This window comes from Lepisma saccharinum, chromosome 17 (genome assembly GCF_977018435.1).
Source record: "Lepisma saccharinum chromosome 17, izLepSacc3.1, whole genome shotgun sequence".
Lineage (NCBI taxonomy): Eukaryota > Metazoa > Arthropoda > Insecta > Zygentoma > Lepismatidae > Lepisma > Lepisma saccharinum.
The window spans coordinates 39,802,047-39,827,474 of NC_139245.1; the positions used below are offsets into that span (position 1 = coordinate 39,802,047).

Consider the following 25,428-nt stretch of genomic DNA (forward strand, 5'->3'; position numbering starts at 1 on the left):
CAGTGTTCAGTGAATTGTTTATAAATGAATGTGAATAAGCAGTAAGAACTACATAAAAATTATCCATTATAGCTGCCTCACAATGTTTAAAAAGATGTAATTTGACATTCAACGGTCCAGAAATCACTTTGCCTGCGACCCCAATGGTACGTTCTCGTCATTTACTCACATCCAGTGCTCGAAGTGGGGGTTAGGAGTGACAGAAGATTCATTAAGTATCTCCTCAGCTATTATAATTTGCATAAGCATCCCCTGCCTATTGCATTATCACCAAGGTGATCCATACAAACATCCACCCTCTTATCCATAAATCCGATCAAGCATCTTCCAACTAGGAATTTCCACTTCGAGCATTACTCATATCAGAATGTAAACTCTTTTACATATGGTGTATTGTAAATATATCAAAACCATCTAATGAATGCAACTAGAAATCCTTTGCACCTGTAAAAATGTTACGACTACTCAACCGACAAAAATATCTCAAAGAAAAAGTTGACTTATCTTACCTTCAGAAGTCTTCAACTAATTTCAGTCCATTTCCCCATATTCAGTATTCAAGAAAATAATTTACTTTATTTCTGGCATAGTTCATGGAAATTCTGTAAGTAATGTTAATATTGGATATTAAGTATATGACAATTATAACACAAACTTTAAAACAATGTGAAATCTACAAATGCACATACTGTTGAAAATCATACTGTAAGCAATTCAACAGCAAGTACTCATTATGAGTTGACAAGCAACTACATTGCACACATGGGACGTCCGCAGGATTTTTTTCCAAAGAGGGGCAAGGAAGATATTTTTTTTCCAGGGGGGGACCAACATGGTATATTTTCCCCAATAATAGTGTTCATCCCTCAAAAAAACATTGCTTAAATTTGAATTTATCATGTTCGTACAATAATTAACACATTATTGTGGCTGAAATTAAATTATATGTGTGAAATATGTAATTTTTGGTTGACTTTCGTTTTCCAGGGAGGGGGGCACGCCCCCCCTTCTGGACGTCCATGATTGCACACAACCTTATTGTAAAACAAAGCATATTAACTGAATTTATAATTTTAATCTAATTATCAAATACATGGAAGTTTTTTTTAAAAAAATTACTTTCTGATGAATCCACCTCCTGTTAATTAAAAATTAAAAATGATTTGATTCAGGAAAGAGAACAATAATCAACAAATTTCAGTGATTCATAAAACATAATCTTTATTAGTTTTATGTTATACATGTGCTCTCCACTTCAATAATTTTTATCAGTGAAAACAATTGAAGAAAACAACAGTCAATAAAGCACAATAAATCAATTATCCATCACCAAACAATTTCATAAGATATTTAATAAAGAAGAAAAAACTACTAGAAACGGGTCAATACAATACTCTTAATTATACACATATGTAAATCAATAAATGTTTAAGACACAGCAAAAAAAGTATTCATATTTATATTGTTAGATAATAATATGGTGCTACACTCTTTTTACTTGTACTTATTGCACTACACATCTTATAATAAAAGAATACAAAGCATATTTACCTTAATAAAGAGCTTGAAATTTACTGTTTAAATCAAAAGAGGCCCACAGTAAAATATGTGTTACCAACATTCGTCACCAACCCTTGACCTAATATACACAAACCACCTTCCTTTGATGTCCTATATCACTATGTTATCAATTCTGCTTCATGGCTGGTGGATCCATCAAAACTTGGTACACATGGACACTGAAGAATGATTAAGATGCTATTAACAATAAACATGACCAGTAATAAGTCTAGATAAAAAGAAAACAATATCACAAATATCTAAAAATCATCTTCAATGAAATTCACAGAATGGAAATGTGACTTGACAAAATTTGCAGTTTTCTTTTAATCACAAATTATTTTAAAGAGTGGCAGGAAACTTTGGATATTGCCATCCTTTTTTGTTTTATGCTATGTATGTAACGTTGTTGTTTAGGTCACAGAATCTTTCTCCTCCTATCTTAAGGGGATGAGGAACAGTTTCCATGTCCAGCCAGATGCAAGGACCTTGAACTGCTCCTCCCCATCGACATTTCCCCATGGTGAGATTGAGAAAGAGAGGTCTGTGTGCTGGATGGCTCTATGAAGGAGAGATAAATTACTATTACGGTTATGGAGTATCATGTTAGTTGTTCTCTTGCAAATATCAAACTTTCGAAGTTGTAGAAAAAACCTGAACAGAAAGAGGACAGGTTGAAGACTTTGTTTGTGTAGGGAAAAAGTCAAAACTTCAATATGATCACACATCATCTCTTATAATTATGGTTGCTACCATTACATGCAAGTATTTTTGTCATGAGATCGCATCACTTTTCCTTTGCAAGAGTGGTTGTGTTTACCAGTCAGAATGTTGGTGACGACTTCACACAATTTATTCTTACTTCCTATTTTCTAGAAAATACTCTAAGAAATAACATGAATTATAAAATTTCTGTTAGGGTATTGCATATAATTCCTACCTGCCACTATTAAAAGATTTAACTTAAAGCAATTTCTCTCCATTATGTTTTTAACAATATAAAACATTAATTCACAAAGACAGAGAGAATATATAATTTAATTAAATTGATTTTCTCATCCAGTTAAATCTCTCTCTTATTGGAAATGCTAACAGTATAATAACTTCCTTCTCTACGTATATGCATGATTTTTCATTTTCTACAATCACAGGAATTTGATTTCCAAGGGGATTCAAATAGGAGTAAAAAATATCTTCAATAAACAAGGCATATCCTAAAAATGTAAAAATGAATTAGAATTTTTTTAAATGTTGTTTTATGCACTTTAGGCTAATCGGGACTGAACATACAGTGGGATCTGAACGACTGTGCAATGCGCCTCCACCTGGTATCAAACCTGTGACTCCTTGATTACAAGGTGACATTCGGGAGGCTCCAAATGTGAAAATGAGAAAAGAAAATTGTTACTGGAGGAAGAATAAAAAAAAGAAGAGGGAAGGAAAAGTTATTACATGCCTCGTAACATTGCATATATATGTGAATCTTTACTCTTGACCGGCAAAAAAATGACACAAAATGTTAATGCACTGTGGTAATTTATCAAGATTAATTTTTACTTTAAGATATTTTTAAAACAATTGCTTACTTCTAAATAGAAAAATCACAAACTAATATATGTATAAACACACAACAAACATATTAAACATAACACTAAAGTGTGATACATAGTTTTAAATGCAACAAAACAGTCAATCTTGACTTTGGAACTTTTAGTATACTGAGCATAAATGCAATTAAAAGTGTAAATCTAACGGAATTATGAAAATGTCATGCTGTAAAACAGCATTTACAGTGATGTATTCATAAAGATAAAATACTTATTTCTTAAAACATTGTAATAAAAAGGTGGTTGCAACTTAGTCCTTGTTTCGTCATGCATATTCAGTCTCATTAATATAATACAGAAAGTTGTCTTTAAACAAAGGTTGTATGTCGATACACTGAGAAAATGGAATGAACATCTACAGTCTAAGGCACATAGTATTCAATAGAATATAAAATCCTTTTTTGTTAAAATGCTGACAAATATGTCATGAACTTTTTGTCCGTACAAGCAGCTTTAATGAATGTCATAAATGCTTTTGGGGAAACAGTAAATGTATGATTTTTTGTTTACAGATATTTTTTGCGTAAAGAAAAAGTCAGTTTTACATTTCATATTTGCATATCTCTATTAAATATGATGCTAAATGAACTGTAAAACAAAAGATCAATTCAAATGCATTAGTTACTATTATTTATTTATTTTCATTATTACTTGAAGGTGATATTATTGTTTCTTACAGAAGTGACTACTGTCACATGCAAAGTATTTAACTGACAGGCAACTAAAGGCACAGCAAGAAGGCAATTGAACAAATGTGAAATTACATTTCCCACACACTTTAATGAAGAATATTACGAGCATTCTGAACTTTTTCTTTAAAAAGGTTGATTCAGTATAACATGAAAGCTATGTTATACTTCTATTTCCTTCTGTATTCAAATATGCCAACTCTTAAAATTATAATGGATAATCTCAGAGGGGATAAAACATGTTTTGATTAAACACATGAAACAATATATCCAGTCCCTACATTATCCCAGACATTCTTATCCTGAATTTGATTGAAACTCATACATATGCAGGCTAATACATGCCTAAGCTAATTTCATAGCATCTTTGCACTGATGCAAAAACATATCATTTATAGCATAATATCTATTCCACAAAACGTATGTCTGTTCATGAAATGCAATATAGAAATGTAGTATTTTAGACATTCCTAAAGGTACTGATACCTTACGTAAACTCACTATTAAGTATTCTTCAACTTTGACTATAACAATCTCTAAACGCACATAGAAAAAAATGACTTATTCTTGAAATCAATATTAGCATTCACAATTATCTTTATGGTTTGTACTTTATACTCACAACCCATTACAAGTTTTCACTGTTTGTTCATTTTTAAACAAACACAAAAATGCCTGAAAAACACTATCGTGACCAAGATCTACAACTTTAGGAATGATTGATTCAGTCATTTTTCTTTGTACATACAAAATGCTTAATCTAAATTATACTTTTTGTGTTATTATTTTATGTCATGACTAGAAAAGATTTGTAATTGCTATTGTCTATATTAGCTACCTCATAGGAACTAATATCAAAATACTATAAGGAATATATATTTGTTGTATCTCCTTTCTAAGAATTACGTTATGTCTAAAAGTTCATGAAACAGGATATTCGATAAAGCACTTAATCTTATACAAATATACATAATATTTAACAACCTTTATATATTCTGTAAAAACTGAAAGAATGATTAATTTTAACAGAAATTATTTTGAAAAATGATATTCTGCTTTTTGATTTTGAAAATAACATCATCAAAGTAAAAAGAATGATCAACAAATTAATTGCACTTGCATATTTCAAATGATAGAATACAAATTTCAAGGTAAAAGTCAAAACAGTTTCATGTAGAAATAGTGAGGTACACTTTCATATTGACAAACAAACTTTGTCTAAGAATTGTGCTAGTCACAGAGCATCTTCAGAGCAGAAATGGCATAACAGTTTGCAAGGATATATAGGAAGGACTATAGAAACATGTATGGTGATATGAACTAGTTTTAGAGTGCATGGCAAACAATGATTTACGTCATCTAAATAAATGAGTAGCAGTGATCAAAAACACCTGAAGCTGAATGATATTCTGTCAGCTTGAAACTTTGGAATACACAGATGCACTTGATCTAGGGGTGGGTACATTTGAATGAATAAAGAATCAATATTTGATTAGCAAACTTACTGGTTTTAGACTTCTGTAACGAACTTAAAAAATTCGAATTTATCAGTTGAAGTATAATAAAAGAGACAGCTATTCAGTTGAAGTAGGCTTCACCACATGCTTTCGTTTTTACGAAATTATCCTTATCATGTATATTAGTATTAATAGAAATGTATTTGTGCATTATAGTCTGTTATGTGGCACGTGCTCTCGATAGCATCTGCCAAAACCAATCCACCCTCGAGTGCAGAGCTCTAGCTGTGAAAGCAATATCCATGCACACCAAGGTACCCGAGTTACATTGGTTGCCATGACACCACTGCTTTGCCTGTGTGATTTAGCCCTTCAGCGACTGAAGAGTTAGGAGGCAAAGGAATCTACTGCACTTGGCCTTCAAGGAGTTGAACTAAGTGCGTATTTTTACCAGTGTTGTTTCCTTTCACGCAGTTTTCAGAGAAATATGAATCCCATTGATGATTTAGTGTGTGTTTTGTGAGAAACTCCATTTTCTCATTAGAAAGACGAAGGGGATAAGAATGTTTTACATTTTTTTCTACTAGCCCTTCATTTAAATTCAGAGCCACCAGCCACCGTGCAGTAGGACTACGACACGAGAGAATGAGTAAGAAAAAAGTTTATGGACAAGGGATCATGTGCTGGGAAAATAAAATGAGTTTATAAAATGGGAAACTAGATATCCACATGATTATTTAATATCCTTAATTAAATTGAATATTTGTACTAGGTTTATCTTTTTAGTTTAGAAATTCATATTGTTCAGTGCTATGAAGATACATAACATATGCAAACGCAACAACTGTACTGGATCTCATGTCTAAATTAATAATGTGGTCCATGCACTTTATTTAATGTTCCTGCATAAAGTTGCTCTGAAGCTCATGATGTCTATCACATCATCTGCAGTATAGCCAAGATAAAGGATCTATCTACATTCCTATGTAACTTCGTTGCATGATACAATGTGCAGAGTTTAGCTTTACCTTTACACATGCCATATCTAGTCTTTCCGTTACATTCCCGCAAACCACCTGTCTCACCAGCGTTCATTATAATAGATATTGCCACTTCTCTTCTGACGATATGTTATGGTTGGTTCAGTCACAATATTTCCACACGCAAGCCTCACCATTTCACTACTAAAATGTGGTTCCATTGTGCTACCACTACTTCCAAAAATAAATTTAGTTGTAGCTAAATAATCTTACAATGTAGAACATGTCATGATTTACAATGCACATCTGACTAGAACAGTTTTATTTTACAGTAAGACTTTTACTTTTAAGGCACTTCATGCAAATGTTCAATGAAACTTTACCTTTGAGTATGATCTTGCATTCATTTAACATTACGTAATACTTTAATACATGAAACAAAAGCATTTAATTAGTATACTTTGTAGCCTTCATATGTCATTCTTGACAATGGAAAGTTCATAATACATATGAAGAGATCCTACAAAATCTAGACTGTACAGAGTTGCACATTTATGCATATTTTATTATATTACTTATTGAATGACCACAATTGTAGAGCTTTTGCTAGCATAATGCTAGGTATTATTGATAAAGAACTTGGACTGATAAAATAAAATTCCAACAATTCAAAATATTGTGGGAATATTACATCCTTTTCAGAAGATACAATGCAAACATTAAACAGATTAAAATAATCTAAAGATAAATATTCATAAAAAGCAAGTCTGCACATAAAATTATTAATTAAAACATCTTTTCATTTCAAATTTAATGAAAAATCTTGAATGACTTACATACAAGTTTGTGGATCTACTGTTGCTTCATGATGATTTTAAACAGTGAGTACTTACACACATATATATGTAAAAAAACGAAGCAATATAAAACTGAATTTTTGGAAATGAGGCTTTTTAAGTTCTTGAAAATAGAACTTTTATGCAAGTACTTTATCAGTTTTAGATAACAGTACATTTTCTAAATTCCAATTATCATTGAGAAAATCTGATTTAATGTCTATTCAACAAACTAAGAACATAAGGTCCTGAATTCAAGTGTAACTGACAAATAAGGGACTAGAAAAGTTTCACTGACACTAAGAAAGTACCGATATAATATTTAGCAACTACTGATTACTGTTACAGCTTTAACACTGATCAAACTACAAATAAATGTCTGATGAAGTGAGCGTGTGTTCTCCAAAACATTACATAAAAAAATCACATATAAATACTAATAACAACCATAAACTAGAATAAATAATAATGGTGCAATAAGAAGTGATAATGAATTTGTGCAGCACTGGAATGCTTCATTCAAATTCTAAATCAATATTTCAAACCATTGCTCAGACGGTTGTGACCTTAGAAAAATAATACATTTTGATATGCATTAAGGAATCTGTGTATATGAATTTTGCTTTAACGGTAACTAAATGACAGAACCATGGAATAACATTACAGACTGTAACAGAAATAATGCATACATATATTATGGACAACTTTATAGATACACCGATATCTCATATCAGCTACAAATTACCGTCTAACAATGATGTCACCCAGTTACAATCAAGTACAATAACTATAACTCAGTCACTTTTAGAGTTACTTCTCTCGTATGTTTCAACAGTAATGAATAAAATTTTGGTTTGATATATAAATATATATTTCTCTCTCACTTCTATATTCTTTTTATATTTAAACTGTGAGGTAGGGTTTATTACAATTTAATGAAAATTAATGTTAACTTTATTTGTTAAAGTAACTGTAGTTGTAAACAGAATTTTAAAAATGATATTACCAAAGACTGCTATCTAGCAATTAATTTGTTCTATCCCTAGTCTATACATAAGGAACTTTTATTTTAACTCATTTGATCCACTTTTAAGAGCACATCATTGTCATGTTTTTAGGTTATCAAATGTGAAAATACATGGCACTTGCATATAGATATTTGCCTACATAAAAAAATATTAATGCCACAAACTTTGCTTTGGCATATTCACAGTTAATACAAATGTGAATCATGATTAACACTACAAATTCAATGTAAAGTCATATGATGAAAATATGATTGTAAGTATTGAAGAAATATGAAATTGCTTTGGTTTGATATGTAAAAGTAAAAAAAAACAAAACATAATGATGATTTGTGAAAATGCATCACTATGATAATAAAAATGAAATGCATGAGAAGAGAAAATTTCAAGAAGTTCAGAATGGTAAATATTGTTTGGATCAGTCTTTTTCAGATAACAGTACACCTTCTTTTAAACAAGTTTGAACCATAAATTTACCATTTTGTGGAGCTATTTTATACAATAAAGCATAGTTTTGTTTCTCTTGTACAAAGTGGAATGATGATACTAGAAAACCGTACCAGTAGAAAAAACTATTTGCGTGTAAATACTTTCACATTCAGTTCATACTAAAAAGTAAATTACTTGTGCTATTATGTCTCAACAGTTTTAAACCTTGCAACAATGAAGAAAAAAAACATTAAAATTCATCAGATTCAACATTACTTCATAACATTCACTATAAGGCAAAAAGTTGGTATTCACCTCCTATTTCATACACAAATGACACTTTCTATTACTAGATAACAAATTGGTTATCAAGCAAGCCACACACAAGCCAGCAAAGCCTTTCAGTTCTAATACTATTATTACATAAGTACACTTAAGAAGGCTGCAAATGCATCTATACATATGACTCTAGAAGAAGGTCAATCTTCCTAATTGTATATATAACAAAGAAAAAAATAATTTTTTTTTACTGTCATGCAACATCAACACTCATCTAATGGCAGTTCTTTGTTCTTTGTAATAGACTCACAAAACCTAATATATGTATATATAACTCTTTAATCACATTCTATTATAAGGCAATTGAGGAGAGCTAAAAAAAATGGTAGGAATAAAATCAGGAGAGGAAAGGCACCAAGATTATATAACATTTATACATTTTTACTATTATGATCCTGAACAATGTAAGCTAGGAAAGGAAAATAAATGGGTTCTTCTGGCATGTACTAAATGGAACGACTGATGCAACAAAATAATGCAAATAATGCATTTCATAACATGCTATCATTATTTTAATGGATCAACATTATGAACAACCCTCCATTATTTATAAACAATTTTGAATATCTTAGTGTATATATTTATTATTAATAGTTATTAAATCACACGCAGACACAAAACACATTTAAACTTTAGTGTCTTCATGGACATATCACTATAGTGGAACCACGAGCAAAACAACCTGCGCAGACCCGCGAGTCCTATGCACCATATCCCCCCCCCCCCGAGTAGGGGAGGGGGAGAGTTGACCATGCTTCCTTATGGCCCGAGGTGGAGGGAAGAAGGGAAAGCTGCACGGGAACTTCTCGTCCCAAGGTTTTTTTCCTTGTGGTCGATCTATAGTATCGTCAAATCTAATGGAGTGGGGATGTGTAACAGGTCATGACCTAAATGGTGATGGTGATGATCAGATGTAATTGACGAAGGGTCACTCAGAAAGAAACATCCAACAGAAAGACCAGGACATAAACCCAGAACATTCAGAAAGGGGTATGTAAAATTGACCACATACTATGAACTGCCACTAAAGCAGCTCTTAAGTGCTCAATGACTTCTTCAATATGCTACACTTGCTTCTTAAAACTTCCCCTTGTTGTTTAATGTGAATGTGTGTAGTTTAACCTGTTACAGACTTTCAAGTTTCAGGGAATAAAAACCACAGTGATTTATACATAATTACTCTAAAGAGGTGTTTTACTTTTTATGTGAAACTTATTTCTACTGTTCAAATTAATTTCAGTGCCCACTGTTATCATCTACTCCCTCTGTCCCATAATTATAGTCTGGTATGCCAAAATGGTAGTACAGGAATGACAGACGAAGAGGCAGATGGAAAGCACAATTTGTACTGATCCATGAGTGATAAAGTTGTATGACTCATTCCCGTGTTTCATGTTCTTCTTCTGTATACACCAATGTCACAGTTTGAATATCGGACAATTATTATGACACAACAAACAAAAATGTACCGGACAATAATTATGGGACAGAGGGAGTATTTGGGAGCTCACTGAGAGTTCGGAGTTTTAAGTTCACAACAATTACTCCAGTGGAAGTTACAGTACTAATAGTAGGGAATGTAATCAGGCCCGAAGCTAGAATTGATCTCTGGGGGGAGATCATGGGTTATCAGGGGGAGCTTTGTAAACAAAGTCCATGTTTCAAAAGTTTAAAAGTATTAAATGAAGGTAAATTGTGTGTGGGGGTGGGAGGTCATTATATTACTATAAAACATAAAATTTAGAAATGTCATGCAAATACTACAGTTTCTTCTATATCTTCTAAAGCATCTATTAAAGTGTTAATTGACTGCTACTGACACCATCCCTTAATACACACTCCATACTACGTATTTTCGATTATACAGGTATTTATATCATACAAGTAAAAATGTACAATATTCACTTCAATCGTAGTGTCTACCGTACCCTGGCCGAAGCAATAAAACTCCCTTTCGTTCCCAAAACTTTGGATCTGTTGTCATTTGATGCAGCTGTGGAAGAAATGTGGATGATGACATTAAAAGTCACAGATATTTTCAAACGAGAGGCTGCAACAGGTTACAGATAAGGAAGCTTCCCTATGAAAAAACTTTCTAAAGTCTAGAAAATCTTCTAAACACTTGCCGGTACTTAGATTTCTGCTCACCTCACAAACAAGATGAACAAATGTAATAGATGCTGTTCATGTTCTCCCTCGCGAACTTGTGAACATAATAATATATGCTGTCTATATTTTCACTCTTCACCTCAAAGAAATTAGAATACAAAATAGTTTTACCTAATGTCAAGGGGGCTGGTGGTAGTGAGCCCCGCCCAGCCCAGCCCCTGCCTGGCTACGGGCCTGAATGTAATCCTAGTCGAACATATAATTAATTAACTAAAATCACATAAGGTTAAGGATTTCCCATTTTAATAATTATATAAGTAATAATCTAAACTAATGTAATGCAATTATTACAAAACACTTCTATAATCGAAATTCCAGAACACCAAAACACAAAACCTCGGAAACCCAAATCTCAAGTGCAAAACGCTAGAAAACCAACCCATCCCTTCCATGTCTACCTTCAATATAAATAAAGAAAAAACATTGTCTTGCGAAATTTCTACAGATGGCACCCAACATAGCCAGTGGTTCCCAAAATGTGCATGCAGCAGCCTGGCTGATGCCACGATATATTCCAATATGTATTGGATATTGATGTGATTGTTCCAAATATATGCTTATTTACTACTTTTTACACATAAAATGTTTCCGAATTTGAAATATACGTTTATTTTTTAACATAGGGCAAGCACACTAACTGAGCATTGCAAGTGCTACATAGACCTACATTTTGACTTGGGTGCAGGGAAAAACTCTTGAAATACTAAGGGCACTGTTTGGGTTTGGGAACACCTGGCCTAGGCAGTTGCTCAACTTAACTACAACATTAACTTCCCCTGTTTAAGAATATTCATCCAAGACATGGCGAAAGTGAAAATGTGTTTTATTTGCTGCTTGTGATATAATAAATTTGTTATTGAAGAAATTCTCTCGGAATATCAGCCCATGAGAATATCTTCAGTATCTGCCACTAGGAGAGCTTCAATAAGTATTTATTGTTTTAGATCACTTCTAAATTTTGTAATGGAGTCAGTATTAGGTACAATGTGATTTGGGTTGGGGAGGAGGGGTAAAAAATTTATGACAAATTTAACATTGCTTTGAAAATATAACGAATCAAACCTTAGAAGTCGTTTCTCTTTCGAATTTACTCATTACAAAAGAACTTGTATAAAAATGTTATGTTCATTTTGATCTCTGAAAAGTTTGCACAAACTTCATAAAAACATGTACACCACAGCCATGGTTAAGGCAACCACAAGTTACTGTTCTCAGTAACCAAAGCTTTTCAACCACCCAACCAGAGTAGAAAAGTGATAATAAATAAAGCAAAGGCATGAATAACACTGTTGATTGCAAGATTACATAATGAGAAATCGAAGTGCCTATCTCCAACCAGCTTCCTTTGTTGGTCACTTGATAAAAGAAGTGGAGTCCTATTGCATCACAGAAGATCAGTACCAGCAAGAGTACACTTTTCGCTGGCGCCTTGAAGAAAAGAAATGCATGTACATACACTGAACTAACTACAAGAAGAATGTTCTTAAAAGCAAATTTCACACATGCAGCTAGCAATGGTTCTGGTGTGGTTACTAGTCTTCTACAAGCAATATCTAGTAAAATTCTATGGATTTACTAGAATAAGCAATTAGTAATATCAAAAAAGCATATTTTGTGTTGCAGTGTCGCCAGGTTAAACATGACAACATGGATGGATGTATACAGGGGTGTCCAAAATGTCCATAAATTGGGCCTTTGTGAAAAAATGTTAACGGGATGCGTGGATAAATCACTAGATGGATCTCTATAGCAAAACGCAAGACACAAAATTAAAACTTAGGTTTGGTAAATTCTTGTTTTAAGTGTCGATATCCTGATACCAGAAATTTTACTTGTGAACATACTTCTGATTTTTTAAACTTTATGTATTAATATGTACTTTTGAAATTTAATATGAATATATAAGTCACTGTATAATCATAAATAATAATGGTTCGATTATGTCGAGGCTTGTTGACAAATATAAAAATTAAGATTAAAATTAATTGTGAACCACTGGATCTATTGAAATCTTGTAGTTTCCTCAGGCCAAAATCATTGAGTGCTGATTTTCATTGGCATGTTGCATTTTGAACATAGAAAAATTTCCAATTAATCAGAAATTTCACTACAAAATATGTATTAATGAAAATTGCTGTGAAAACTTAAATGATAAATTTCAAGCAAACCTCTTGTGATCCGATATACAAAGTGCATTCAATAAATAACCAGAAACGAAGTATAAAATATCTAAAATACAACCGTATCTGTTACATATTTGTTATTTTATGAAGGCATCTGTAAGCAATTCATAGCTGGGGCTGGCACGCCTGCCTCGCACATGAGATGTTGGGAAACAGTTACACAAGATGGCGGCACCCTTACAGGAGTACTCCAAGTTCGAGCAGCGAAGTGTCGTGAGATTTTTGTTGAGTGAAAGCGTGAAACCGATTCATCGCTACATGACAGTTCAGTATGGTGACAACCGTAGAGTTGATCACAAGTGTACAAGTGGGCTGAGAAGACAACAATGGAATGGCAACATTCTTTTGTCTCCCTAACCAAAGAAGGTGCGTGCTCAACGGAGTACCACAAGGGGTCAATTCTTGTGGTACCACAAGGGGCCAATTCTTGAACATTACATGCCCAAAGGTCATAATGTAAACAAACAGTACAACCTACTCCAACTTTTTACACGAAAAACTTTAACCAGCCATTCTGCAGAGTCGACATGGTCTGATGTCCACTGGTGTGCTTTCGCTCCATGACAATGCGAGACCACACACTGCCAATGTCACATTGTCTACCATCGAGGACCTAAAGTTTGAATGCTTACCCCACCCAGCATATTAACCTGATCTCGCACCTTCCGATTTCCACACCTTTGGCCCATTGAATAGTTGTTTTAGGTTCACTTTAAGCACGGAAAGGCTAATTGGGACTGGACCTACAGTTTAAAGTGGGATCCGAACCACTATGTGCCTCCACCGGGTATCGAAACCGGAATCCATTGGCCCACTGAAAGATGCACTAAGTGGATCGAGGTTCCAGAATGACAACGAAGTCCAGTCAGCGGTGCATGAGTGATTACGCACACGTCCAAAAGAATAGTTTTCCTGTGGAATCAGTGCCCTTTTCAAGCGCTGGCATAGGTGCATTGAACTAGGGGGTGGGGGGGGGGCTATGTTAAAACATAGTACTGCATCTTTTGGTGCTTGTAATAAATATTTGTTACAACATAATTCCGGTTATATATTGAATGAGCCTTGTAATTGATGCCAGGGCCCGATACCCAGCATTGGAGAAACAGTAATGTAGGGCCAGGGGTGACTGATAGGTTTTTAGCATTTCCTCGAAGGAGGAGGCAGATATTACCATATGGCAATGGTTGCAACATTGTTATTCAACATAATTCCTCTGAAGATCAACACACTACTAAGACCCATGCTACAACTTTTGTAATCCTTGTAAATATGTGCAACAGGCATCTACATCTGCTTTGGCATCAGAAATGCTGCTAAGGCACTACCCCTTCAAATGTTTGTTTTCAAATTTAGGAATATGTAATAATCACAGAGGGTCAGTTCAGGTGAATAAACATGGCAATCCACAATGTCAAATCTCAGATTAGTCAATTTCTGCATTGTGATAGTCATTCTGAGCTGTGGCCAGATGTGATATTCCCATGCATGCACCCTTCTTGACGTAGTTTCTAACAATACACCATCCCTGTCCTAGAAGGTGGTCTCAAGAACACTGTTAGCTAACTTTGAACCTTGAATTTCTTGGGGTGAAATGAACTACTATGCCATAATTAGGGCTGCTGATACTGGCGGTATCGGTTGATTTTCTCTTACCTATACCAAAGATTTTCAGTGGCTAGAAGAGCGAGCAAAGGCAAAAGCTCGTCTCAACATTTGTCCTATTCAAAAGTTCGTTCACCCTTCCTTGCGACAGATTGGGAGACCAGTACAGGAAGTTCCATAGATTTTCCTAGAAACACTGGATAAAATCCCACCTTCCTGGGAAGAGATGGCAAGAGCAAAGCGATGGGTAAGTGAAAGCTGAACCCACACGTGACTATGAAGGCATGTAACTGCTTAGTTAACGCTGTGGGAAATAAACCATTCATTGCCAATTATTGATTGAAGCTCATGCTGGTAAGATAGGTGGATGTTTTTAACCCCCCGCCACACTAATGCCGGGTCAGGTAGTTGCGGAGTTCTTGGAAAAGAGGGATGAAGGTCACTGTGAAATTAGCTTCGTTTCATCTACGTTCAAACACGAAGGGGAATCAGCAACATATACTTATCCTCCTCACTTCTGTCTTACTTGTGACTGCCGGTATCGGCCAATATGGCTATTTATTTCCACTGAAAGACAGCTCCCGTGGTGGAGTGGTTAGCACATCGTGCTACGATGGCAGTGTTTGAATCCCGGCCTGGGCATGGATGCTTGGGTGTGTCCATTCATCAATTTCATCACATCATCACTCATCCCCATCTCAAATCAGTCAAAAGTGGCACAAAAAGCGAAGTAAAATAAATATATATATATTAATAACTTACGTTTTGCGAGTATCTATGTTGCTCCTGCGACGTTTCAGGATGCAACTGCTCCCTTCCTCAGGCTGTTCACGTTTAGGTTATATATAATTCATAACCATGTCGACCTCTCCATAGGTACAGGATATGGGATTGGTAAAAGGTGTGTGGTTAAAAAACAATAAAAATCTAAAACCCATTACAGGTGCACGTCATAGTACCACGCTGTACTCCAATACTTGTATTGTATTGCAATTGCAGCACACGCGGGCCGTGGCTATTCACAGTTTTAAAGTTTTAACATTCCAAAATGGGTTTTAGATTTTTATTGTTCTTTAACCACACACCTTTTACCAATCCCATATCCTGTACCTATGGAGAGGTCGACGTGGTTATGAATTATATATAACCTAAACGTGAACAGCCTGAGGAAGGGAGCAGTTGCATCCTGAAACGTCGCAGGAGCAACATAGATACTCCAAAACATAAGTTATTAATATATTTATATTAAATTTGTGACTAATTCGCACAACTTTTATCATGAATTTGAAGTAAAGTAAAGCAAATCAATTAATAATTTCTGCCGAGATCAGATTGGGAACATACATCTTTGAATAACAGTACTATGAAAATTACGCTAATCAGGACTGGATCTACATTTTAAAGTGGGAGCCGAACCACTATGTGCCTCCACTGAGTATCAAACCCGCAATCTATTGATTACAAGGCGACGGGGACACCATCGAAGAGGCCCCTCTAAAGATTTATGTACACCACTACTTACAATAATGTATATAAAATATTTATCAGGCACTTTACTTTTCATCTAATGGACATACCATCATTATTTTTGTTATTCAATGAATAATCAATTTTTATACATCTTTTGACATAAATTTCCTTGCCATGACTGTTGTTTTTACACAAATTTTAGCAGTTTTAACTAGACGTAAGCTAGATGATGAATATTTGCCATTTTATCTCTAATTTTATAGCGTCCTTTTACTATTTATGTAATAACAATATTTTTTAGTCAAGATTTGAAAGAACGAAATAAGTATTAACGTTGTCTTTCTTCCATTTCTTAGTCTGTGGTTACTTATAACAATACTCCATACGCATCAGATAAATTAAGTACTAATTAATTAGTTTTCATGTTATTACAATAATTATATTAACGTATTAAATAGAAACAATTTTATTATTATATTTCTGAGACACTTGGATTGGACTGGCTCCCGAAATTATATATTTCTAAATACGTGCCTAGTGATGTTCCGAGTTAATATGACTCGGTAACTAGCCTTTGTTTTTTATACTGGAATTATAGAAGTATCGGTATCGGTCATAGTATCGGTATCGGCAAATGGTGGTATCAGCTCAGCTCTAGCCATAACTCATGTGACTTCCTTTGCCAAGATCATACAAATAAATCCATGTTTCGTCACCAAAAAATTGAGCCAAGAAAACAGCACTGCCTTCAAAGCTCAACTTGTGCATCTTTGGCATCATCATTCAAATATTTGGAGAACCATTTGGTTGAGTTTTCAAGTGTCAAGGTGTTCATGTATGAGGGGGGTTCAAGTTAAAGTGGGACTTTTGAGTTTTCAAAATAATGGAACATATCTGGACAGAAAGAAAATACATTTATTTCTCAATGTAATCGTCCTCTACACCAATGCATTTATTCCAGTGCTTCACTAATGCTTGGGTACCAGTAACATAGAAAAATTTATCAAAATTGGACTGCTTGCGTCATGTCTTCATCTTTGCTGAAATGATGACCTCTGAACAACCCCTTTAATGAATGCCTTCCAAAAAGATCAACCCTCATCTATTGATTGATTGATTTGGTTTATTTTACTTCACTTTTCTGCCACTTTTGGCTAATTGCAAAAATGAGAATGAGTGATATGATGAAATTGATGAGAGGTCATTCACAAATAACACCCATGCCCAGGCCGAGATTCGAACCCAGGACCCTTGGCTTCGTAGCATGCTGCGCTAATCACTCCACCATGGAGGTCAGTTCACTTCTCATTTAATCTAGGTTTCAATACAATTGGCAGATATACACTGTAGGATTTTCAGTATTATAAGGATATAACAATCCACAATTTCTTGAAAACAAAATTCCCAGACTTTTTCAGGTTTTTCAGATAAACACCCAAAATTTTTCAGATCAAATCATGAAAACAATATGTGTACGTGAACATGTCTGGAAGAAGATTACTGTATTTTAGCTAAACACTCAAACTTAAGAATCCCACTTAAACAAGTTTTGTAATATTGTGAAGAGAAAATGAACAGTAATAATTGACTATTGGTTAGGGGAAGGAAGCAAGTAAACCTAAGGGGTGCATTCCTATGTCATATTTTAAATGTAACAAGAAAGTGGAAAATAACAATAACTACTTCTTGTAGCAGAATTCTAGAAGAAACAGTGTTAAAAACATGAGTTTTTCCCCACAGTATTTAATATAAAATTTCTACTCGAACTACAGGTAATATTCAGTACAATGGAACTCAGATTTTCCACATGTCTACATTGTACATTCATTCTTCATGGTCTCAATGGTGAAAAAGGTTATCAGAAATTTAAAATTTCTATTGATTGATTGATTGAATTTGCAATTTTGGGTGCATCAGCACTTAGGCTATTTTGCACCCATCAGAGCCTCGTTAGTCTGCAAAATGCAGTCCAGGGTGTATGTGGAAGTGAGGTTGACAATTGGGTGTACAACGTGGGCTTTTAATTTTTGTTTCTTTGTTCAAAATCTATTTTTACTACATTATTACTAGGGCCCGGGACTTTATGTTATAACATATTTTTCATTTGACATCGGATCGTGTACTGGGGTGAGATCTTTACATATCTGATGAAAATCAGCCGAAATAGACCAACTTGATAAAGCATATTTTGACATATTTTACCAATTTCACGTTTTTACAACATACAAGGTACATTCAATAAATAACCGGAAATATTTTTTTTTTTTGCAGAATCTATTATTCGAATGGAATATAACACATACAATAGCCCTCCCAACTTCAATGCACCTGCGCCAGCGCTCCACAAACCTCCCAATTCCACGTGAAAAGAATTCTTTTGGGCGTGTGTGTAACCAGTCATGCACTGCTGCCTGGACTTCCTCATCATCCTCGAACCTTGAGCCACTAAGTGCATCTTTAAGTGGGCCAAAAATGTGATAATCTGAAGGTGCCAGATCCGGGGAATATGGGGGGTGGGGTAAGCAGATGAACTTTAGGTCATTGATGGTAGCTAATGTGACTCTAGCAGTGTGTGGTCTCGCGTTGTCATGCAGTAACAGGATGCCACTGGACACCAGACCACGTCGCTTCTTCAAAATTGCTGGTTTCAAATTTTCACACATAAGGTTTGCGTATGTCACACTGTTTACATTTTGACCTCTAGACATGTAATGTTCAAGAATTGTTCCCATATGATCCCAAAACAAAGTCAACATGACCTTACCAGCACTTCTTTCAGCTCACACCTTCTTGGGTCTTCGAGATGAAGAATGTCGCCACTCCATTGTAGCCCGCTTTCATTCAGGTTCGTAAAAATGTACAAAACTTTCATCTCCCGTGACAATACGGTGAAGGAATGCCCCCTTCAGCCTCGTACTGTCGCAAAAGCTCCCTGCACACATCCATTCGCCTGTCTTTCATTTCTGGTGTCAAATGTTTTGGAACCCACCTCGCACACACTTTCTTGAACATCAGTACGTCATGAACAATATGGTGGGCTGATCCGACACTAACGTTCATCTTTGATGCAATCTCACTCACCGTAATACTCCTGTTTTCCCATATCAACTCGTCAACTCTCACAATGTTGTTCTCCGTGACTGCAGAGACCGAGCGTCCTGGACGTGGTGAATCTTGAACACTTGTTACACCCTGTTTGAATTTCTCTGCCCACTCGTACACTTGTGTTCAACTCAAACAGCTTTCACTATATTGCAGTGCCATCCGACGGTGAATTTCGATTGGTTTCAACCCTTCAGCTAACAGAAACCTAATGACACTTCGCTGCTCCCAGTTGGTGCAAACCTGCAAGGGTGCTGCCATCTTGTTTTGTGCTGATTCCCAGCCCCCCGTTCACGAGGCAGACGTGCCAGGCCCATCTGTTAATAGTTCTAGGACGCCACCACAAAATAACAAAGAAACACCAAACATGGCCGTATTTTCGATTTTTTATACAACTTTTTTGGTTATATATTGACTGTACCTTGTATGTCTTCAATTTTCTCGTAATAAGACATATTTCTGTATAATTTCATAATTGCCTTGCGTATACTCTGTTATTTTATAATTGTTCTTCGTATATTTAGCGCAACTGATATTTCATATTATCGATGCCAGGTTAAGGAAATTACGAACGAAGAATTTAAAAGCACATGCAGTCTTTTCTTACCAACTAAAAATAGAACAATAATACCCCCTTTTTTTATCCCGCCGACAATTAATAGCCATGCAAACATTATTGAGGGAAAATGTTCTCTCATTGTTGTGCGGAATTCTGGCTTCATTTAATACTCCACCCCACCCTAGTCGATCTTCCCTGGAAGGTACTGAATCCCGTATTATGAGAAATTCGAAAGTACTGTTGTGCATATTTTTGGATTTACTGGGAATATTTCTACCTTTTTCTGACATATTTTTCAATTTTTATGACATAATTACATACATATTTTACAGTTTTATAGGACATAAAATTCCGGGCCCTAATTATTACTACATTTCCATGACATTTCCAGGAAAATAAACTCCCTGACTCTTCTAGGATTTCCAGGTTTTCCAGACAGGTAGACATCCTGGAAATGTTTATTGCCTGTATCTACTTTTCTGTAAATAACATATCCACCCAATTTGCTCAAATAAATTCCTTGATTCTTTCAGGTTGTTATTTCTAAATTAGTGTTTTGACTTACTACAACTAGGTGTAGAATATAAATATGAAACTGCAGGCTCGGGTTACAGCATTTCTTCTTACATATGAAGCAACTGTTGTAGTAAATTAGTGTTTACAAATACATTCACCATGCATATCACTTATCATTTTCTCATTCCAAGATCTAAACATGTATTAGAATTACTTTGACAAAATTATTAAGACTTTTTTGGGATTTTCAGACCAGCAACTGGTTGAATTTTACACCATATGAGGTAAAGTATCTCTCTCTAGCAGGTAGCATGAGATAAAATTATTTATATTTCTCCCACACAGTCCATCACTATCAGCATTCAAACTTGGTACTCAACTTATGCAGTTGGGGATGTACAATATAATTATTATTTTATTCATTTAGTTTCAACTTTGTCTTTTATAACTGTTATAATTCTTGTAGAAAAGACTTGTGGAAATAGAGAAAATATTCAAACTTATGTTACCAAACTGAGGTAATAATCTTTTCAAGGAACAGAAATTAACCATTAGGAACACAATAAAACAATATGTTTAGTCAGCAGAAGAAAACATCAAAATAAGAAAAAATCAATTTTAATACTAAACAACAATGACTAGGTAACTGGAATTACAGAACAGCGTGATCAGTTACAATTATAGATATACTAAAAAAAAACAATTATGAAAGAAGTGAATCACAATTAGTTTACTACTTAAAGTACTGGGTGTCCCAGAAGTCTTTCCCTGATTACAAACTTTATTCATATCCGCTATATGCAATGTAGAGATGTGAAAGTGGTGCCAAAATGTTGGAAAACTAACCAAGTTTTTTTGTTACAGGTTTCAGTAACATGGCTGCCCAGGAAACCGGAAATGTTCACAAATCAGGAAAAATCTCAGTGTGTCACGAGACCCAGTCACCAATGACAGTGCAGAGGAACTTTCAAACAACTTATGGAAACATGCCACCCGATGTCGAGAGCATTAAGTCGTGGTATGACAAGTTCAAGACCACAGAATCTGTTGCTGACTTACCGAGAAGTGGCTGAATCATCAACCTCAGTAAAACATCAGCCAAAAAGTTATCTTTATGATATCTTACACAAACGTTTATTTTTTCGTGCATACAAAGTGCAAATTGTACAGGCATTGTTGCCTAAAGATACCAGGGGACACACTGAGCTTTTTCCTGATTTGTGAACATTTCCGGTTTCCTGGGCACTGACACTGCTACACTACAGCCACGTTACTGAAACCTGGAACAAAAAAACTTGGTTAGTTTTCAAACATTTTGGCACCACTTTCACATCTCTACATTGCATATAGCGGATATGAATAAAGTTTGTAACCAGGGAAAGACTTCTGGGACACCCGGTATTATTTCTTTTTGTAGTATTAACATTAAGCTGAGTCTCTTTTATTCTAATGATACTAATAACTGTGTAACCCATTCCATCAAATCTTATAATGTAAAAAGCTTTCATAATGTGATTCTATATGCAGCCAAAATATTATTTTTATGTGGTGAAGAACCAGCCAAGATAATACTGTCATATGTACATACATTAAATTTGTTCCTGAATACAACTTGGCCTATCATAAAAGTAACAGTGCAACATTAATATGTTCATCAATATGTATCGCTGTATTAAACAGTAACACTGCACATGATGAATATGAACAAGAGAGAGATTTGTATACACATAGGATCAGAACTGCATCCTTAAGGATAATGCTAATTGAAAGAGGGGAAATGCATGAAAACTGGAAAGAGGGGGTTAAACTGCAATATAGGAAGGATCTTGATGTAGGAATAACGTGTGAGAAATTTGCATGCAGCCAGTAGCGGCAATGGGGTACCAAAACTGGGATGCAAGAATAGTTGATTTCTCTTGGTAGACAAGGATTAGAATTAGGAAAGCAAAGTGTGATGGACAAAGTGGCATAAAGTGGGGGGGGGGGGGGGGGCAAGTGCCCCCTGCCCTGATCGTTGCCACTGCTAGCAGCCAAATCACACATTTCAGAAATATTATTTTCTATTGACTAGAACAAAGATATTATTGCTAGTGAGCACAGTGCTTAGAATTTTGCTGAAGATATTTGACGGGAATATTAAGTGATGAAAAATTTTACATCTGCGGCAAGTGAGTGAACATGCATTTACTTGGTATGGCCAATATGAACATTTGGTATATTCAGATTTTTAGATTTACTGGTTTAAGGATATCAATACAATATATGGAGGCTGAAGGTCAAGGTGGAATTAAGTCCCGAATATAAATTGGAATGCTAGGTCTTGGTTCAACACATCTTGATGCGAGGTCTATTTCTACTACATAACACATGAATTTGTCATCAAATAAAATTACAAGTCAAATTTTGTATTGTCTTGTGGGAGGCTGGAACTATTTTGATGTTGTGTAAAACTGTTATACACACAGCCTGTACAATCCTCCATTTAGTTGATTTTAAAACCTGAATCCCACACTATCTGTGATAAAACTCAGAAACCAAGACTGCACGACCTTTCCATGAGATCTGAGAAACACATACGCACATTTCTTTTCAAAAGAGCTGTGTGCAAGAACTATACACGCTGCCTACAAGTTAAACATCAAATTGATGCACATGTCAAAGTGTTAAGAGAAATTTTGAAATCCACAATTCAAATTAAAGACCACATTGCACCTTACTAGAAAGTTATGTGAAAATTATAGCTCCACCAGGGATCAACTTTGGTTTGTGAAATTCTTGTGTCAATGTTCAACCACTGAGCTACCAACTCTGCCGCTCAAACATTTTCGTGCAGTATTTGTTCCTTGGCTTCCAAACAGACAACACAGTCCCATGACATATTTCTTCGTTTCTGCCAGTATTATGTACAGGGCACAATAAATACTTTAACTCTGGAAAAACAAACACTTGAACCAATTAATTCCTACTCCACATGTCTTTTTCTTTGTGATAAACTGTTACTTGAGATAGTCCAGGAATGATCTATCTGGCATGGAACATCATCACCACTTTCAAGTGTCTGGTACTTGAGCACTTTTGGCTTCTTCTTGAATTTCTTCTCCAAATTCCTCACCAAAGGCCAGAGAGAAGCACTTGTCATAATCTTCGCAACTCCGTGCATAACAACAATAAACAAGACAATGGTTTGTACAATCACATAATGTGAAATGGAAGTCCCAATGTCCAACCAGCTCCCCTTGTTTGTCACCAGATAGAAAAAGTGGAGTCCCATCATATCACAGAAGATGAGAATAATAAGGAACAAACTCCCTGTCGGTGCCTTAAATAGGGAACAAAAGCACCTATCAACACTTTTTCAGGCTTTACAGAAATTATCTGTTATAACACAGTAAACATTAATATGCATATTTTAAGAAAGCAATTTTGCAGTTATTTAAATGAGTGTAAATTTTCAACACAAGAGTTATTTTTCACCTAGCACAAACTAAGTGATTACACAGTTTTTTTTGTTAAATATGTACAATACATTGAAACTGATATCTGGTTCATACAAATCAGCTCTGAAAAATACAGTAAAACCTCGTTAATCCGGACTAATGGGGGGGGGATAAGTTGACAGGTTTAACAAAAGTCTGGATTAACTGCAATGACCTAAAAGAACAGTAGAAAGTGCATTAAATCTCCGTTTATATCAAAAAAGCACTTTCATTATGGTGAATTTAAAGGGCATAGGCTTAAATACACTATACAGTACAGTAAAATGTTTGTACGGCCATGTATTATAGTGACCAGACTTTTACAAGAATATGCCGAGGGTATTCCTGTGTCAATGCAGCTTCTTCCCGAAAGTCTGCGGGGAAACAGAATTTCATCAGTGGTTGACTGCCTTTTCTTTGGGAAGTTCTCCCATGGACGTTGGATGTACGTAGTTACGGAGCAATATGACTAATGCGATTGTTGACTTCTAGCCACATTTAAAACCTTGCATTCTGTTGTTTTTTTTTTTTTTTGCCTTTTGCCTATCCGGATTAAGCAAAGTCCGGCTTATTGGAGTCCAGATTAACGAGGTTTTACTGTATAACAAACAACTGAAAATTTAGCACGTTGCATGTGGCACAAATACCAATGTCAGATCAATCATTTTTAGTGACCAGCATAGAAAATTCCATATATTTTTTATCTTTTTCAATAATCGACCACAATTTATTTTTTTCAGATTATTCTCACTGAACAATTTTCTTGGAATGTTCATTATTCATACTAAGATACTGATAAACTTTCCTAAAGAGAAAACATTTCATTGTCGATGTACCCTATATTATAAACTATCAGGTTGGTGCAAAACTAATTGCAGGTTTTGTTATTTTAAACTTTGGTGACCGAGTAACCTTTTATTTCAGTAGTTTCATGTAATATACCACTTCAAAGTGTAAAAGTCTGTTTACTGGTTATTCTAATGGTAAGTTTGCCTGTTTATGCTGTATTTTAGGCTGTCCAATGCAAAACGGAATAGAAACAAATTTGAGCAATTTTATTGGGACGTAATGCACAAGAAACTCCTTCAATATCAACCAAGCATCAGGCCAGGAGACTATCAATGAACATACTCACTGTTGGTTCCAAAACTTTCAAGAGTCTGGAAGATAACATTCTTCTACAATTGACAACAAACAAATGAAGACCATTACTGAGGAACCATGGAAAACAACTCAAGAAGTTGGTAGAACAGAAATGAATTCTGATTATTCAATGTTGTTCAACATTGGAAAACCTGGAAAGGTTGACACATCCGAATCACTTAAATTGAACAAAAATCTAAAACTTTACTGTTCTGAAGTCTGCACTGGACTTCTTTCGCAATATTTGATATAGCCTAATTCAACAAGTGCAGACCTGAAGCAGAAA

At 34.9% G+C, this 25,428-nt stretch overlaps 1 protein-coding gene across 3 annotated transcripts in view; it reads right to left on the minus strand.

Annotated features, from left to right (window-relative positions):
- Positions 1–509: 509 nt before the first annotated feature.
- Positions 510–25,428, minus strand: part of PIG-N (Phosphatidylinositol glycan anchor biosynthesis class N) — a 107,606-nt gene continuing 82,687 nt past the window's right edge. The window contains exon 15 of one of the 3 annotated variants that reach the window (XM_083139327.1): positions 510–602. In XM_083139327.1, coding sequence (XP_082995453.1) covers positions 576–602 — 27 coding nt within the window. In that variant the 3' untranslated portion in view covers positions 510–575. Of the gene's footprint in view, positions 603–11,117; positions 12,520–21,878; positions 23,843–25,428 lie in introns of those variants that run through there. The other 2 variants (XM_083139326.1, XM_083139325.1) reach the window with 2 other exon arrangements.